Source organism: Astatotilapia calliptera, chromosome 5 (genome assembly GCF_964374335.1).
Source record: "Astatotilapia calliptera chromosome 5, fAstCal68.1, whole genome shotgun sequence".
Classification (NCBI taxonomy): Eukaryota; Metazoa; Chordata; class Actinopteri; order Cichliformes; family Cichlidae; genus Astatotilapia; species Astatotilapia calliptera.
The window spans coordinates 18,483,140-18,502,250 of NC_137426.1; the positions used below are offsets into that span (position 1 = coordinate 18,483,140).

The 19,111-nt window shown below is 38.8% G+C and overlaps 2 protein-coding genes across 2 annotated transcripts in view; both read right to left on the minus strand.

Moving 5' to 3' along the window:
* The window catches only part of iars1 (isoleucyl-tRNA synthetase 1), a 61,394-nt gene that overhangs the window by 22,947 nt on the left and 19,336 nt on the right, over positions 1–19,111 (minus strand). The window contains exons 12-18 of the mRNA XM_026167730.2: positions 13,888–13,979; positions 11,407–11,505; positions 5,937–6,063; positions 3,892–3,965; positions 1,879–2,073; positions 1,507–1,593; positions 496–579 (exon numbers count right to left, since the gene is read on the minus strand). Coding sequence (XP_026023515.2) covers positions 496–579; positions 1,507–1,593; positions 1,879–2,073; positions 3,892–3,965; positions 5,937–6,063; positions 11,407–11,505; positions 13,888–13,979 — 758 coding nt within the window. The remainder of the gene's footprint in view (positions 1–495; positions 580–1,506; positions 1,594–1,878; positions 2,074–3,891; positions 3,966–5,936; positions 6,064–11,406; positions 11,506–13,887; positions 13,980–19,111) is intronic.
* On the minus strand, positions 16,962–19,004 carry vimr1 (vimentin-related 1). The gene has a single exon (XM_075410373.2). The coding sequence runs from the start codon at positions 18,897–18,899 to the stop codon at positions 17,766–17,768; it is 1,134 nt and encodes a 377-aa protein (XP_075266488.1). The 5' UTR covers positions 18,900–19,004; the 3' UTR covers positions 16,962–17,765.

Below are 19,111 nucleotides of genomic sequence, written 5' to 3' on the forward strand. Positions count from 1 at the left end.
GGAGACGTAGTTGTCGCTACTCAAAAGTACTAAAAAAAAGTCCTTATAGTCTGTACATCAGTCTGCCTTTTGAAGCTCACTACACCATAATGGTTATACTGTAAGCACTGATTAAAGCCAGAAAAGTGAAAAATGAAGGTCTCAAATAGAATCCAATTGTTGCCTTTTTCCTCTTCATTTTAGCAGCTCTCTCCCCATCAGTGTATATGTGAGCATATGGTGCAGCTGCATAGTGGTTTATTCATTAGGCCATATGGCCATAGTGCTCTTCCTGCTCGGGGCAAAGGAGAAAGAATGTATAAAGAGGGGCATTTGTATGCATGTAATGTGCATGAGTGTGTGTGTAATGTATGTAGGAGTGGGCCCATTTGTATTTAAGCAGACAGCAATTCAAACTTTTTAAAACAAAAACACAAGTGAAGTTAGCCCACACCCTGCCACCGGCGCACACAAGCACTCACGCTTCACAAACACACACTCGCTCACAGAGCTGACCTGAGGGCATCAGCTCCATAGCTCTGCACTATCAGTCCAGGATCTGGGTAGTTCTTCTTGCGCTTGCTCATCTTCTGTCCATCGCTGTGGGATTGAGACAAGCAAAGTTATTAAAGCACGCATGCATTAAAGTGTATGTTGGAAACCATGCACTTAATATTCAAATTAGTCAAGTCCTTCCAGGTCAGTAGGCCGGCGAACATAGAGCTGCACTTAGACCCCAAGGCTGCAGAGAAGCAGTGGGTCTGAAGCCTAAATGCTGCATACACACATCACGCTGATTAAGAGTAAAAGGGGAGAAGAAAAACAAAGATGGGATAAATAGGGGGAAGAAAACTAAAATAAAAATGGTGGTAATGAGGTGAAGTAAATAGTGGATTTAGTGGGGGGAAAGCACAAAACACAATATGTGTTGGGAAATAGAAAATTTCTGCACAAAACGTGCAGGAAAAATAGCCCGGAATATTTGCTTTGTCAGCAAATCCTCTTAAAGAATGAAAACAAATATGAGCCTGCTACTGAATTTTATTCTGTTCCAAAGACCTCAGTTCTCCTCTGTGTACATGAAATATCCGTTGATTACTGGGAAAATGAATAGTGAGGTTTATTTGAGTCAGTCCCAGTTTTGCGATCCTGAAGCCATGATTACTCCTCAGTGCACAATTCTTCAGCTCAAAATCGCCCCAAGTGCGCAAACGAGTTTGCCATTAAGTCTCGAAAACTACACATTAGTGATGAGTTTGTGAAAATTAACATTTTAAGAAGAAATGAATAACTGGTATATAACAAATGGTATTTCAAAGTTATCAAATATCAGGAGACCCAAATACTTGTGCAAAAAAGGTGTTATTCTTTAATTAAAATACATTTTACGAGCTCATTTAAAGGAGATGCACTATGTTTACTTTCATTAATTAGTAACAGCATATTTAGGGCAGATAATGAAGAAAATAAAAACGGGTCACCGTTTTGAGTAAGTAAACTGATGTTTTGTTAAGCAGACAGACTTACCTGGCAAGCACCAGTCCATTAACAATGACATTTTTGAAGGGTGGTTTCCCAAACAGGGCTGTGGAGAGCACCAACAGTGTGTAGAACCTACAGTGGGGTACAAAGACAAGTAGGTCAGGGAGACAATAACACAAAATTAATTTGTTCTCTTGGGTTGGACAGAGATTTTGAAAATTACACTCTTAATAATATAATTTCATACAGTTAAAAATAAATGTACATCATATTTCAGCAACACACTCATCCGAACTGTATTTCCATCTGCCAATGATCTTTTCTCATGATTTCCCTAAATTAAATTACTCAGGGAGCTCTCTATGTGTCAACTTCTTATGTGTCACTCATCAGTTCACTCATTCATCTTCAGTTTACCATCCTCTGGTCTGGTCAATGCCTTCAGCAATGAAGTCTGCTGGGAAACTGTCCTCAAACTCCTTCCTGTTTTCAAAGGGGTAGTGAACCTGAGCGTAAGGCATACTCCCACTCTCGAACCAGCAGTCAAACACTTCTGTGATCCTCCGCAGCACGCCCTTACCACGCCGTGAGGGGATTGTCAGATCGTCGATGCTGTGCAGATAAAGCAGAAAAAAAAAATTAACCAGCAGAAAATAAGAAGAAGCAATTACAGCTGGACTTCTGTTTCATTTTGAGTTTGGTTAGCATCACAAGGCACTTCTTAAACAGATGTGCATTACATGGAATAAGGTTTTGAGGCATTTGGGCTGCAGACCAGAACAAGGATTTTATAGGCTTTCACTGTTGAGAATGAGGTTTAAGAGGAGAACAATGGTAATATAAAGCTGGCTCTTACTGGATTAAGCTTTTTTATTACAGCTTTGGGTAAAAAAGGGTATAGAGTTTTCTTTTCTTTTTTTACTGGTTTACTGATCTGGTCAGATTCAGCCAATAAATAAAATTGGTTATTTTTTGATAAATTAAGCTAACCTGACACAAACAGATGCACCTGAATATTGTCTTAATTATCAAGTGTCAGATAGCAAGAAAGGCCCCAAAACCCGTTAAACATTTATTTATAAGAGCAAGAACAAAAAAACATTAACCCAGGACGTCCAAAGAAAAGTGGATTAAGCAGTTACATAAAAGTGCTTTTCTATTCTTAAGAAGCCTCTTTTTCAATTTACTGAAGGAAGGATGTGAAAAATAAGTGAAGTTAACATTTTCTGAGCAGTACATCAGCTCTTATTTTTGCAGGTTGTTATGCAATGCAGGCAAAAGTATAATCTTCAGTATTTGATCACGCCACATGAGCATCTTTTCATAGTTTTTGGTTTGTTTGTTTTTTAAATAAAGAAAATGATTTCTTTAAAAGGTACATGTTAAGGACTGGTTAGATCAGAATTAACTGTTGATGAACTATGTCACATCCATGGTGTAAGTCATCATCTACAGTTGGGTAGATGAGTCTGAGGCAAAATATTAACCTTGATTTCTATCATGAAGGGCTGGGGTGAAACTGAAGGGACATTTTGGCATCATCTGGCTCCACTCATTCCAAAAAGGTTAGATGAATATAAAAATAACATGCCAATCATATGCTATGGCCTTTGAAGTGACTGGATCTCAACCAGGTGCACACTAATGGGAAATTTTGGACCAACATGTTAAGCTAACAAATTCAGCAACCACCATCAAAATACCAGATGAGTAAAAACATCTTTTTGAGAAACTGTGTTAATTCATCTATTAGCGTTCAAGAGATTTGGAGAATCAATGCCAGGGTGCACTGAAGCTGTTTTAGTATGCCTCTAGGGCTAGTTTTTAATGATGCACCCACACTGAGTTGTACCATGGATCCAGGTTTTTGGGTCTTGAAAGATGAAGTGTATTAAAAGTCAGGTTATCTAAAGGTGTGCGCCTAAGGTTCTACTAGATTTTAAGTTTTTAGAAACATTGCAGACTTTTCAGACATTAAAAGACAACATCCAATTGACTGCTAAATGGCTAATCAGATATTCTTTAATTAGAGTCTCTAATCTTGAAAGCTGCTAAAATCATTCAGATTACTGTTACAAACGTCATGCCCTGCATAGAAAAACAAACATGGAAGCTTGGTGAAAGCAAGCCCTTTCTCACTCATCAATTAAAGATGGCCAGCCCTGTGGAAGCGATTAAAGGCAATTAGTAGATGAAGGGCGGAAGAGAAAGGTGATCTATGCACAACAACACCCGTCTGGTTCAGGAAGACAGGTCACATTCGGGGAATCTGATGCAGAATTGAAAAATAAACTTGCACAATGACACACACGACCTCACAAAAAGGTATCACCGTGCGTCGATTCCTGTACAGTCTAAGGGTGTGACTCACTATTACAGTAGTAACACTGGGTACGTGTTCAACTGGATAGCTGCTCATTTGTGACTTACTTTTCCCGATGCAAATCAGTCACTTTGATTCCAGTCAGCTCTTCTAGTTCGGCCATGGATCCAATGCAAACCACCTAATGAGTATCCACACACACAGAGCATATCTTCAGTAAGCAAAAAACCCCACATTCATTAAATTTTTTATAAATATTAGAAAGTTAATCAATTATATAACCAACTGATCAACAGAAGAACATCTCACTTACCAACTAAACATAATTTGATGCTTCTCTGTTTTGAGAATGTACCAACTTTCTTTTTTTCTAGCATGAAAAATTATTACTTTTGTTTTTTTGGTCTGACAAAGAATTCATCTAAATAAATTCAAATATTTCACACTGTCTGAAACCACACTTTAGGCCCTATACACCAGCCCACTGAAATAACAAAAAAGTGAATTTATATAAAGCAGCAGATGTAAGCATTAGATTAAGTGGATAGATGCAATTTTCTTGATGATAATAGAGCAAACAACCCAATCACTTTTTATTTACCGTGCTCCTTCTGTTCAAATTGACTATTATTATTTGGCATACTCCTTTATTTGTTTTCTTACAAATTTTAATTAAAGAAAAAAAACACTGCAGTTGTATTAAGTACAGCTATTGGCAAGCGTCACATTATGTTAGAGAAATACATATTTTTGTTGATTGCAGTACACAATACAGTGCATTTTGTTTAAATCACAGCTGACACAGTTAAACAACTTTAAGTAACAATTTGAGAGCTTTGGTTTTTAAAAATGTAACAAGTGCCTGTTCTCAATCCTCTCTGATAGCAAATTTTACATGTTTGTACTGTTGCACGGAACTTAAAACTAGGCCTACACAGCTCCCGAGTAACTTTACCTTCGAAAGTATGGTAAAGTGTGTTATCTGGTCTCCCCAGAGAGCTAACCTGTAGGCTCCGCTCTAGTTTTACTGGAGCACCAGGTAACATGGCCCAGATACACCACCGTCAAATGCAGAAGACAGAATGATAAAAAAAAAACATACCCAAAAAGCCAGGAACACAGAGCATCAGAACAAAAGAAAACAGCAATGATGAGACTGAAATTGTACTGAAACGTATAACGCTCGCTCACGGCTTCAGATTTGGGTGTGTCATTTGTTGCAGTGGGTGAGTGAGGGAGGCACCAGGGAGTGCGAGTGTTCTGGAAACAGTCAGAGCTATTTCCAGCAAGCAGGTCGCTGGCTGTCCCTCTTTGAGCCAGGGGACTAACACTTCATTTTTCAAATGCTCAAACAACCCAATTCTGACATCTCTATTTGGTTCAGTCTACTTCACATAGTCAGCTGGGTTTGGCAAGGAGCGTCCATAACAAAATGGACACTTACAGTCTGGCTCGCTTCTTCACTGTCTGCTTCTTTTAACTCATTCATTTATTATCCTCCCCTTTTTTCACCTCTCATTTTTCATTTCTATTCTGACCCCTCTTGCTGTGTTTTTCAGTAGCTTCTTTACCACCACCCTCTCTCCAAAAAACAGAAGCCATTTGTCTTGAAAGAGCTTTGAAGTTACCTCAACTGGCATGAAAAGAAACCAAAGACATTTTAGTTCATGATTATTTGCTGTTTACATTAATGAATTATTCATGTGTTGAGTTTATGGAGGCACTCTACAATGTGCTTAAGGGTAGCTAACTGCAACACGGAGTCGTGCTACACTCTCTGGCTTGACACCATGGTCACCTCGCTCTGCCATGCCAAAAAGTCTCTGCTACACAAGCCTCCACATACACAAATATTTTAATATGCTAAATCATTACAGAGAAACATTTTCACAGAAGCAATTTCTGAGAAGAACTGATTTCTGTAATATTGCAGCCCCAGTCTTTTCTATGATAAATAAAGTGACAGTTTAACTTTTCAATTATTGCCTCTGTTGCTTAGCCCAGATTGAACTCTGAGCGCCACCTCTTTAGAAAAGAAGAACTATCTTGGTATTTGGTAAGGACACAAAATGTGTGATAAAGTATAAAGACTTATCATCAGCATTAAGTACTCTATTAAAGAGTAAGAAGTGCATGTATGTGTTTTCCTGACCTCCTCAAAGTCATCGCTGACCCAGATGGGGATTGGTGTGCCCCAGTAACGGTTCCTTGAAATTGCCCAGTCGCGTGCATCTCTCAGCCAGTTGCCGAAACGCTTCTCACGCACAAACTCTGGAACCCTGCAGAGACACATTAAGATACGTTTTATAATTAAAGAGAAATACATAAAACAAACAAGGACCGTTAGGCCTCCATGGCCAACAATGGGGGTTTTTGCTCGAGATGACAGACTGCCATCATATCCTTGTTTAACCAAAACTAAAGTCTCACTTTCCCACTTTGCGACATACGTTAAGACATTTTTGATGTGCAAATCATAGATTTTAAGTGATATGTTTTCACAGAAAACATCCAAATAATGAATAAACATAATATTTTGAATACTTTTAGGATGAAAAAGAAATACACATTTGTGGCTCTGAATGATATATACACAACTCCCTCTGTAGACTCTGTAAAAAAAACGTCAGAGTATAAAAAGGGAATGTCTAGTGGCTGTAACTGCTACTTGAGTAGGCTCAGAGTATTAAAAAACAAACAAAACAAAACAACTCATTTTTAATAAAAAAAAATGTATTGTGACATTTATACTATAACATTTTTACACTTAATAGACATCGCAAGAAACTTAAGACATTATACATGTTGTCTTTGTATAACAGGTTTTCTGACAACTATATTAAAATGTGCAAATGAGGCAATGCGTCATTAAACACACTAATTAGCATATTAAAAAGGAAAAATGCAGTGAAATTGACGCCTAAATTAGTTCTTTTGATTTAATTTTGGGAAGCAATTCTTCACTCTTGCTGTTATCATTCTGTCGACCCCGACACTCGTTACCCTCTCCACCCTGCTTGTGCTCTCTTTTTCACATCTCTTGTACCTTGTCCGTTGCTTTGAATGGTTGACCCTACGTATTTAAACTCATCCACCTTCACTACCTCTGCTCTTGGTATCATCACCTATCGATTTGTCTCCCTCGCATTCACATATTCTGTCTTGCTTCTACCATTCACCCCTCTTCTCTCTGGAGTATACCTCCACCTCTTCTGGCTCTCTTCCACCTGCTCCATACTCTCACTACAGATCACAATGTCATCTGCAAACATTATAACCTACTGAGACTTCTGCCTGACCTCATCTGTCAACCTGTCCATCACCACAGCAAACAAGACTGGACTCAGTGCCTTATGCAGTCCCATCCCTACCATGAACGCATCTGTCACTCCTCCTGCATATCTGACCACTGCCTCGCTGTCCTCATGTCGTTCAGCAACCTAACATACTTTTGAGGTCAGATACATGAGGTCAGACCTTGATGTTAGACGAGAAGGCCTGGCTTGCAGTCTGTGCTCTAATTCATCCCAAAGGTGCTCTATCATGTTGAGGTTGAGGACTCTGTGCAGGGCACCAAATTCATTCATCCATTTCTTTATGGACCTTGCTTTGTGAACTGGTGCTCAATCATGTTGGAACAGGAAGGGGCCATCCTCACACTGTTCCCACAAACATAGGAGCATGAAATTGTCCAAAAATTCTCACCATGCTGAAGCATTAGAAGTTATCACTCCAACACGTCTTAATTGCTCTAGGGTCCAGTGGCGGCATGCTTTACACCACGGCATCTGACAGTTTGCACTGCACTTGATGATGTAAGGCTTGGATACTGCTACTCAGCCATGGAAAGCCATTCCATGAAGCTCTCTGTGCACTGTTTTTGTGCAGATCTGAAGGCCACATGGAGTTTGAAGGTCTGTAGTGATTGACTCTGCAGAAGGTTGGGCATTATGCACCTCAGCATCCACTGACCCCTTTCTGTGATTTTACGTGGCCTAGCACTCCATGGCTGAGTTATTGTTGTTGACTATGGAATATTTTGAAGCGTGGAAATTTCACAACTGGACTTGTTGCACAGGTGGGATCCTATTATGGCAGCATGCTGTAATTCACCGCCTTAAGAGCAACGAAGCATACTGCATGCATAGGTTCTTGATTTTAACACCTGCAGCCACAGAAATGATTGGAACACCTGAATTCAACAATTTGGATGGCTGAGTGAATACTTTTGATAATCTAATGTATATTAATATGAAGTGAACACAAAAGCTGTGAAGGACATTTTAACCTAAAATTATTAAGTCATCCTACATTTTGATAAAAATTCAACAGTTACTGAGCTCTGAGTTGATGAGCTTCCCAGCAACTAGAACCAGCAAAACTGATAAAAGTGTTTTCTACCACTTTGATGGTGTAGCCTGTCAAAGCGATGATCATATGTATACAGAGCCTCCTGACACACTGCAGTCAAAGACAAATCCGTTTTGTAACTAACTGTATGGCCTCCAGCAGGGAAGGAAATTTTAAGAGATGTGTAAATTAAATTTTAGACTTGTGAATATCCTCTAAGGTCTATTATATGGAAACTGTATACATTACTCTTCAAGACACAAACTTACCCATACCCTGTATATTACTGTGCAACACAGTCTCTCACAAGAAAATATTATTCCTTGCTGGCATCTTTACTACTCCTTTTTTTCAGCCCAGGATATAAATTTAAAACTGCCCCTTTATGAAGCTCAACTGCAAAGGTTAACATCCCCTCCGAGGCATCTTTCTCTTTTCTACCCCTTTTCTGCTCTTTCATTTTTATTTTGCCATTATCTCCAAATCTCTCCCTCTTTCGCTAATTTTTTTCTGTCCCCGTTTCTCGCCGCAGCAGTCTGCGTTGCTTAGGAGAACAGTGCAAGGGGCTATGGGGGGTGGGGATATATTGGCCTCAGGATCCACACGCTAAGCAAAGAGTTCATCAATTCCCATTTGTAGGAGGCATTTCTATTTAGGCTCCTAATATATCAATTTAATGATTTTTTTTCCCTTTTGCTGCTGCTGCTGCTCACCACCGCCCTCCATCCCTTATTCATGCTAAATGTAGAATTTAAAGTGTCCCATCTTGTGCTCGAGACACACAGAAGACTTATTAGAAAAAAGGGTGGGTGGGTGGGTGGGTGGGGGGGTTAAATAAGACAGAGGGACAAGGCTCAACTAATCAGTTCAAAGCTATGTAAAAGCATACTGATAACTGGTGGTTTGACTCGTTTACAAAAATGCAAAATAGTGCAAAGTTCTATTAAAATGATCGAGTGAGCTATTCAGGGTGTTCCCTGGCTATCACTCAGCTTTAGCTAGGATACGCTTTATTGGACCTCTGATCCTCATTAGATAACTAGCTAAGAAAATGCATGGATCAACAAACAGGAATATTAAACTGGAAGGCCGCAGTCACACAGGCCTAGAGACAGGTTGGTAGTCCCCCACACTCTCCAGACTTTAGTCTTTGAGCTGTTTTGAAATTTGACAAAAGTGTGATACAAACCAGAGCACGTTGGCCTAAATAAAAGTTGTTCAATGCACCAGCAGCAAATACATTTGCAGTTACTTTGAAATCGGTAAAGTCGTCGTATTCCATGCAAACTATGGGCAACTGTGGCAACCAGCAATTAAGCAAAGCAATCGCAAGGTTTTTAGTGTAGCACACTAGACTTCTTTGCAATCAATTTTTTCAATAAAGACAAATACTAAGAATTAAGTGTGCCAGTGAGCACATGAATGAATGAACTCAAAGAATACCTGAAAAAATGAAAGACAAAAAAAACACAGACAAGAAAGAAAGAAAAAAAATGAACTAGAAATATAATACTTGATTCTTAATGTATTTAACCCAAGTCTTTTCAGGCTAAGCTGATTACCTATTACGAAATAATGTGCTAAATTCACATGTCAGTGGCCGAGCTGTCTGCACCTTGAACCTCAAAAGAAATCAGCCACCCTTTGAGCATTCAAAAATTTAGTCGTTCATTTATTCTGACAGACGGGCATCTGGAGAATTCAAACCGAGCTCTCTGAAAAGACACTTAGCCTTTGTCTGAGCTGCACCATTTGAGATAAAATGAACAAATCACTTGGAGAATACATTAACTAGCACTTTAGAACTTTGCTTTCTCAAGTTTTTTTAAGCCTCTCATCAGCTAATATGAACTTTATATAGATGTATTGAACTCTACAAGGACTTTACTTTCATTAGGAAGCTGATGAGCTGGCAACCCTGACTGACAGGCAGACGGCCTTTATGGGACAAGAACTCAAGTCTGAAAATGGAGTCTAATAATAAAAAAATAAGAAGGTTATTTATATTTTTAATATGTATTTATACATAAAAATACATTTAAAATATCAACCTAATAAGAAATCTGCATAAGAATGCAGCCACACTAACACAGCCAAGTTAAAGTTAGTGTCAATGTTGCATGTCGTTCAAACACCTTTTAACTTTTTACTTTTTACTCCAGAGCTAAAACAATTTGACAGAAAATGAAAATTTTGATAAGGAGCTTGTTTAAGTTGCTTTTTGGGACAATGTTTGCAAAAAAAACAACAACAAAAAAACCAAATAAAAAAAAATAAAAAAATGGAGGCTTGGCTTACAAATTCTTCACTATTTTCTGAGGACATAACTGAGTAACATAACAACATGCAAATAATAAACAATTTTTTTGTTTTAAATCACTTGCTTCAGCACTTACGATTATCTCAGTTGTGCTCATCTATAATAAATGCTAGTTTTGTTGGGGTTCTCATTTTAAACATGCTCAGTACATATTTGAAACGGTTTAAACACGTGTTGATCAAGACATATGATAAAGTTGGAGGCTGCAGTTTGTAGTGTGGTGAATAGTTTTACACTATAATCACAGGTGTTTCTATTAGAATCTTGGCCATAACTTATAAATCGTTAGAGTAGTCAAAGCAAGGATTATTCTACTTTACATAACCTTTAGCTAGATGTTCCTAAAAAACCTGCAACACTAGTACCTCTTAGATAAGGACCGTAGCCTTTAAAGTAGTGTGTGCGTTTGTCTCAGCTTCTCTGTATGTGTGTGTCTGGGCGTCTTCACCTTCCTAGCGGCTAGTCATTCATCTCAGTTTGACAGTCCCATTACTGGAGGCAGCTACTGTGGCTCAGAAAAGAGCATTGGGAGCACCAGGGGTAATACCACTTAGCAAAGCCATCATGCTGATGCCTACGTTTTCTCCATGTTCTGCCACTGCAATTAGCATCATGCTAATGTTTTACAGAAACCACCAGTCCCTGTTGACTCATGTTAAAAATTCCTTGAGAAAGAGTTTAACGCCATGTCAGATATAGAAAAATACCACAATCAAAACAACTTCTATTTAAAATCGAATTCTTTGCCATTCAAAACTACTATACCCAGTGATAGCTGCTCTGCAGAGACAGTCCAATAACTTGATTTAGTAGTGCAGAGGAGGGCTGTAATTGTTTTGGGACTCTATCTGCTGTCTGGCATGGTTTTTAAGAACACTTGTTTGGCAAGATGCTCGCAGCTGCCACTTCACTGCCTCCAAGCCAGTTATCATTTTTTCAGAAAAAAAGTTACCAATAGCATTTTCCATTGTTGTCCAGTAGATTCTCCACCATGTGCTCCACTCGGACAAACCAGCTGGGGACGGCTTTGTAGATGAGTGGTGTGTCAGATCTGAAAAAACAACAGCAGATTTTAAAAAAAGAAAGAAAAAAAAAGGATCAAAGAGGCATACCACATAAACTTTAACCTTGTGTGGTGTTCATTTTTGTACTTGTGCGAGCGCTTGACAGTGACAGTGTTTGGACAAAAAAAAGAACAACGTAACAAATAACATATGTATGTATGCATTATTGTAGAGTCTACCTTACAATGTAAAGCGCCTTGAGGCGACTGTTGTTGTGTTTTGGTGCTGTATAAATTAAATAAATCGCATAATTTTCCTTTTGGTAAATACTGAAAATGAAAGACCAAAACACCGCACAAAGGTTAAAACGAAAACTTTACTTATACTCGAAAGTGTATTTTTATTTTGAAGTTGAGACATAAAGCTGTTTCAGGGTCTTAAATCAAACAAAAGGATCCTGTACAATACAGATAATATATTGATCTCATTTATATTTACTGTCAAGCCATAAAATGTAAAAACAATTTATCAATCTTTTTAAAATTATTATTATTATTACTTAAAAATATACATTTAAAAAATCTTCTGTAAAATACAGGTTTACTTGGTATTTCGTTATCCATTTTCTTTACAATAATCTGCTGTATTTATTATTGGATTTCTCTGGGTGACCTGATAGCTCAAAGGTTATGGCACATACCACATGGATCTCATCCTCTAGCTCAGAAAACCACCAAAGCACAAGTTTTACCTTTTAGGCAGCGAATAGTTCATCCAATAGTTACTTTGATCTCTACAAACTTGTGTCTTCTAAAGACTTAGAGAAAATATCTCTTCATATTTGCAAAGGTTAATTAATCTTGCTCAGGTCGCAGGGCAGCTGCTCAAAGTCAGAAAGTCACAAAGGCTACGTTCACACTGCAGGTCTTAATGCTCAATTCCGATTTTTTGATCAAATCTGATTTTTTTTTGTCTGCTCGTTCACACTACAAATAAAATGCCACAGCAAACTCTCTGTAGTGTGAACGCTCAAAGCGGCCCGCATGCGCAAAAGAAGATGTCACACACAACGCGCTCTGTTTAGACCCAGAGCAAACAATATTGTTTGACTGATGGCCTTAATATAAAGACTTTGGACTTTACGTTTCCCAATTTTTGCTTTAAGTTATTTTGTTATTTACATAATAATGTAGATAACCTAATAATGATCCTTATTGCTGTTTTAGAGGAGCTGTGCTTCAAAGTTGCAGATTTCTGTCAGAATCTGCAGATTATACAGTACAAATAAAATGTTCACGTTTCTCCAACGTTGTCTTCCCAACAGTTTCACTGACATCTACACTGGATGGCCAGGCAGCGTTCGCGATGTCTTCTCAGGCACTGATAATTGGCGTCTGTCTCGTGTCAGTGACGTAAAAGACGGATTTAATGCGACATGACCGTTCAAACAGCAGTCGCTTTCTAAAACATCGGATATGTATCGGATTCAGTACCACATATGAAAGTGACCCAGATCAGATTTGAAAATATCGGATTTGTGCCGTTCACACTGTCACACCATGATCGGATATGGGTCGCATAGGGTTAAAAAAAAAAATCGGATTTGATGCGCTTTCGCCTGCAGTGTGAACGTGCCTTAGTCAATTCAAAAAAACCAAAACCCACAGACAGCTGTGTGTTTCTACATGTGCCTGATGGTTTGTACGTGATGTTGGACTTGCACAGAGCACAACAAAGCCAATGTTACAGTGAATACACTCAAGCCTCTGTATGAACACCCCTTTCCTGCATACTAAACATTTAACTTCACACATTCTACAACAAAATAAGGCCAGTGGCACTCAAAGAGAAAATATTTCATTGAGTCAGGCTTAACATCTGTGACAAAAATCTCCTGTGTCCAGAAGTTTGAGTTTTTCTTCAACTGGTGCTTTAAAATCCCCGTGGTGAAAGGCAAAAATTTAAGCTGTTAATTTGAGTGACACAGAAAAGGATGCTGGAGGTAACATTAGCTTTTCAGTTTGAATTCTGTACATGTCTGATTTACTCCATTCATACAATCCCAACAGAGCACTTAGATCATCAAACCACAGGCTCCTAGCACAACCTAGGACTCGAATGAAGTCGAGAGGCGACCGGGCCTTTGCATCCGTGGCACCCAGACTCTGGAATAACCTCCCCGTTCATATTCGCACTGCCGAGTCTATCCAGTCTTTTAAATTACGTCTTAAAACTTATTTTTTTAATTTGGCTTTTGATTCTGTCTAGTTGGCTGTTTTAGCTTGTTGCGTTGTTACCTATTGTTTGTTGTCCTCTTTTATTGTTTGTTTTAACTGTCTCATGTTTTATTGACTGTGAAGCACTATGGTCAACACTGTTGTTTTAATATGTGCTACATAAATAAATTTTGATTTGATTTGATGTCTCACCTCCAGCAGAAGGGGTAATTATGTTTGTAGGAGCTGGCATTGACGAGGCGACCGTTCTCCTTCAGCCACTTGATGATATTTTTGTCAGCATCCTGTAACAGAACCACCAAACATGAGACATTGTTTAGAGAATGCTTTATAGCACAGAATAGGGCTGAAGAGCCACATGTCAATGTCATATAGGGTCAAAGATTTCAGCTGGCTAGGCATGGACAGATGTGCGCATTTACACTTTAAACTACAGCCAACTGTCATGTCACAGCATACTGAAAGAGTCTGGAGTAGTACATCTGTACATCACAGCTGCAAGGTGAGAAGTTAAAAAATCCATGGAGATCTGCCAGTGCTCTTCAGCTCATTTCAAAGTTAACTTTTATAAAATCACTGTAAGGTTTGCTCTTTGCACCCATGCACAAAAATTAATTAATCAATTAATGAATAAGCATCTAACAGTAATCACACTTCAGGTCATGCAATAATTGTATCTAGTTGAATGAAAACTGCAGTGAACGTTTTGTGTTTTTAAGTACACTATTTGTGTCATATCGTCTTTTTAAAAAAACCTGCAGTACTGTTTTTTTCCACAATAAATAAATAAATATTACATAAATACAATATCTCAGCACTGTTAAACATTTAATAGTAAAAAATAAGTGGCACAATGTCATTTTATGCACTGTATAAATTGACAGAATTAAATCGAGTCCTTATTACAGACCACAGAGAGTATAAAAGACAGACATAGCTTCTGGGCAAGACAATATATGTCACCGTGGAAAAGCCTTAAACGTGCATTGTATCAATCTATGACCACCAGATGGACGTTGCAGCAAAACATCTCGTCCTATACAAGTCTACGAGAAAACAGCTGTCTATCCTGGCCTCTGTAAACACTTTCCTCTTGACCTTAAGGGCTCAGTCACTCATTTTGGATTATAGTGAATAAAAAAATTAAGTCAATTTTGTAAATCTTGGTCATATCTGGCAGCAAACTGGAGGATTATCTGTGTTATGAAGCTGTGCATTCATTGGCTAATGAGAGCCACTCACTGGCTAATGGAGATCTACTGAGCATGCAGTTTCACAGTCTCTTCCCCTCCTCTTCACATCTACTGTTTGCTACCAAGAAGATGACTGCAGCTTCGAAGCTGGACTTCACAAACCGACAGGTGACAGTTGCGTCCATTTTTTATACTGTCAAGGTCACCATACAGTGGACAATAGTGAAATAATTTAAAGTTTAGTTCTATCAATTAAGGCTGCAGTAATTCATCGAGTAACTTGAATAATTTCATTATAGAAAGTCATCGGTGCAAATTTCTTTGCTTCGAAAGATCTGTTTAATCCACACCTCCATAGCACTCAGTTGTCACCATGTGAGCAGTTTAATGTGGAGCCAGAGTCCGTCTACACAAAAAGGATGAAGAGCAAAGAGGCGGAGCCTTTATTCAGGCAGGCACTGGTGTATTTTTAAAATGGAAACCTGTGAATAGTTCATTTTGAACAACTGTTATTTCTCATTAATAAGCCAAAAATACGTTTTTCTCCAATTACTCGAAAAATTGAAGAAATAATCGATTGAATACTCTATTACTGAAATAACTGATATCTGCAGCGCTACATTATATTATGCTCCATAGTATTATATCAATAATAACTGTCTCTACCTAACATATTTCACATATCCTAATAGCATGTTATTATGGGATGTTTACTGAGCAACTTTCAGTTTTTACATTTTATTTCTTAGAAGATTTTCAGTACACTTCAGGGCTACCATACCTTTAATACTTGGTGAATAGACCTTGATCAGGGGAATTCTCTGGAAACTTCAATATGAGTATGACTTTTCTTGCAGAAAATCCAAGGTAATTTTGCAACCAAGGCCAGTCTACCCATACAACTATGAAAAATGGAGCTCAGTGTTTATGGCAAACAGTCTAATATGGGGTCTTATGATCCCATATTTTATGTCCCTCTAGCCAAGTGCAATTCACAGGATGCTCATAGATACGACTTTTCAGCAAGTGCTTGGCAGGTGGCCGTGACCTCTTTGCAGAGAGTTCCCATGCCAGCCTCCCACCCCTCTTTCACCCAGGGATAAATTTTGTTGTGTCCTGACCCATGCTCATTAAAGCATGAAGATACACCTGTGATGTGCACAGGAAAATTGGCACTGAGAGAATGAAATAATTTCACCACCTGCCCAATTCAACATAAATAAGACTTAAGCAGTATGTTATAAAATTACTCACATGCATGTGATTTCTTTGTAATTAATCTGCATCTGATTTAAGGTTCCAAAACGCTCATTTATTTTCTGTTTGTGCATCTTACTTACCCCAGCTACACAACCAAACCCAGTTTGCACAGATGAAAAATAATATAGGGTGAAAGTTTAGATTTGCATAAAAGTTAGTCCCGTTGTGACACCCACGGTATTTACAGTTTATTTACAGGATAATGAAGAATAGAAAATAGCAAAAAAAATCCAAATTCAGTGGGCTTGACTTGGTCAGATGCTGCATTTTATCACCTTTATAGAGAGATTGCTATAAATGATGAAGGAGGACTGTGAGAACATTATTTCTAAAGAAACACCACATGAGCCAAATCTATTTCTGCATCGTTTGAATTTGTAGTAAATCATAGTAAAAATCTGGGTTTTCTTAAGTGCAAGATAACGGTCCTAACCCGACCCTGCCCTGACACCTCCAAACAAACAGACCAAATTTTATGCTCTGAATAACAAAAATCATGTGAAACCTATCCACTAAAAGAAGAAAAGCAAATTATGCATTAAAAAAAAAGACTCAGTCTTCCTATTAGGACTTTGATAAGAACTTGAATGTGGCAAATAATCAGAAACACTCTTTGTAGTGTTTATATTTTTGAATTGCTATGAAAAACAATTTATCCTTTTTTTATGAATGCTATTTTATCAGGGAAAAATTGCGTGAGGGATTAGGTTTGCTATGTATTAAATGGGCATTTGTTTGTCTACTCAATTTATTATTTGTAGGAAAAGACAAATTAGGAAATGACAACATGTTAAAGAACATTCATTACTAATATTTTGTATGCACACACTTAAATCTTTATTAAATTGGTCAACATTAGTGTGAATGGTCAACAGTTTTGTCAAAACATTCAGAATTAACTGGAGTTGCTGTAAAGATCAGTCACAATACTACGATTATATATTGCTTTGCTTGAGTTGAGTGTTTCATTTAGAAGACAGACGGGTCCAAAACCTTCATAAAGAGAGACAATGATGGCAAAAAGTGACAAACTGTAGCAAAGGGAAGTGATAACAGAGAAGGTACAACAGTCTTTTCTGGGAAAAGACAGAAGATAAATTTAGCAGGGGTACTGCATAAGCATGAGCAAAGGAAAGCAACGAGGAGAAATGAGGACTCCAAAAAAAAAACCCCCAAACATTCAAGAGTTACAGGAAGGCAATGAATAGGAATGAAGATCATTTTGAGAATACATAAGGAGAATATGATCACAGACAAATAAGGAGTAGGAAAGGGCTGGGTCTTATATCTCAATAAACTGTTAGGGGAAATCCAAAACTACACAAGCATACATATAAGATTACAAGAATAGATCAAAACTCTTCCTTATATGATGCAGGCAGAGTTCATGTCAAAAAATATGTACCCAAAATTTATAACACCTGATTAGTGGAGTCATGTCTAGGCAAAGTGTCAGGAGAGGTGTTGGCATCTGTGCTCAGAAAAACACATTTTTAAAAAGCCCGCAGAAAGAATAAGGGTAAGAAATAGAGTGAACTGATCTTGAAACTCCATGATACTCTGCGGATCCTCTTTGTGACCATTCTTTAAACTCGCCGCTGATCCTCTCCCATGTAATTAGACATCTTTGGGAATTCCCAACCTCTCCTCTTCTCCTTCCAGCAGCTTCCTGTAGGTTGCAATCTCTGCATCCAGCTTGAGCTTAATGTGCAGCAGTTCCTGGTAGTCTTGGAGATACTTGGTCATCTCCAGTTTGGTATCACAGAGCTGAGACTCCAACTGAGCGATGACGCTGTCTAGGTTCCCCACCTTATCCATGTGGGAGATCTCCATGTCCTCCAGCTGCTGCTCCAGGGCGGCATTGCGAGCCCTCAGACCATCAATCTGATTCTGAAGATCTGTCACCTGGTTGTGGAAGGTGGTGATCTCCTCTTTCATGGTTTTCATGTGTTCTTCATGTTTGCCAGCATGGTCCTTGAGATTGTCAAACTTGGTCTTGTACCACTTCTCTGCTTCTTGGACATTGCGAGCAGCAACAGCTTCTATCTCTGCACGCATGTTACGCAAATAAGCAGCCAGATCAGGGCGATCGCCATCCATCTCAGCACTAATTTTTGAGTCCTCAATCTGCTTCATGAGGTCAGCCACTTCTTCATCATGCAGCTTCTTGAGAAACTCTATTTCGGCCACCAGTTGTTCTATGCGCTTCTCCAGCTCAGCCTTCTGCAGCGTGGCATTGTCAACATCTTGACGAAACTCCTTCAGAATCATTTCTGCTTCTTCTTTAAGTGCCAGCTCCTCCTCCAGCTTAAGTCTCCAAACTTCTACTTCTTCTTCGATGTAGCCACGTTCAATATCAGCTGCTCCCTTCTCATTAGTCAGGACCTCAATTAGCTCTCGCACCTCTTTAAATTTGAGCTCGTATTCTTCTCCGATGCCCGTGGGGCCTCCCTTATAGCGGCTCTGCAGGGCAGTTAGCTCAGCTTGAAGAGAAGCATTTCTCTGTTCGAGTGCCTGAACTTTCTGAATGTATCCTGCGAACTTGACATTGAGTTCCTGCATTTCCTCTTTCTCATTGGCATGGTGCTGATGTATCTCTGTGCCCACCTCGATGGCAGTTCCATGATAACCCGAGCGTCCCCGGCTGTCATAAGAAGCTCCACGGCACCGGGAAGGTGACGGACTTTGAACTCTCGCTCTGCTGGCACTGCTAACTTGCAGACTTTTCTGGCTGTAAGATGCAGCTCTCATGTTGTGTAAGATACTGGCTTTGTTTTTCAATTTACAGAAGAGTGGCTGCTCTTTTGGCTTCTTGTGTAGCAAATATTGCGACTGACAGTCCCCTAGACTGTCTCTGAGTTTTTATGCAGTAATAAAGAATGTCTCAGACACCCTTGAAACTCACGCTACACTTTAACACATTTCAAAAGTGGATTATGACTGACTTTCGGAGAACTGTGGCT

Bases quoted from the DNA above. Each gene is read 5' to 3' on its own strand.
- vimr1 (XM_075410373.2), bottom strand. From the start codon at position 18,899: ATGAGAGCTGCATCTTACAGCCAGAAAAGTCTGCAAGTTAGCAGTGCC.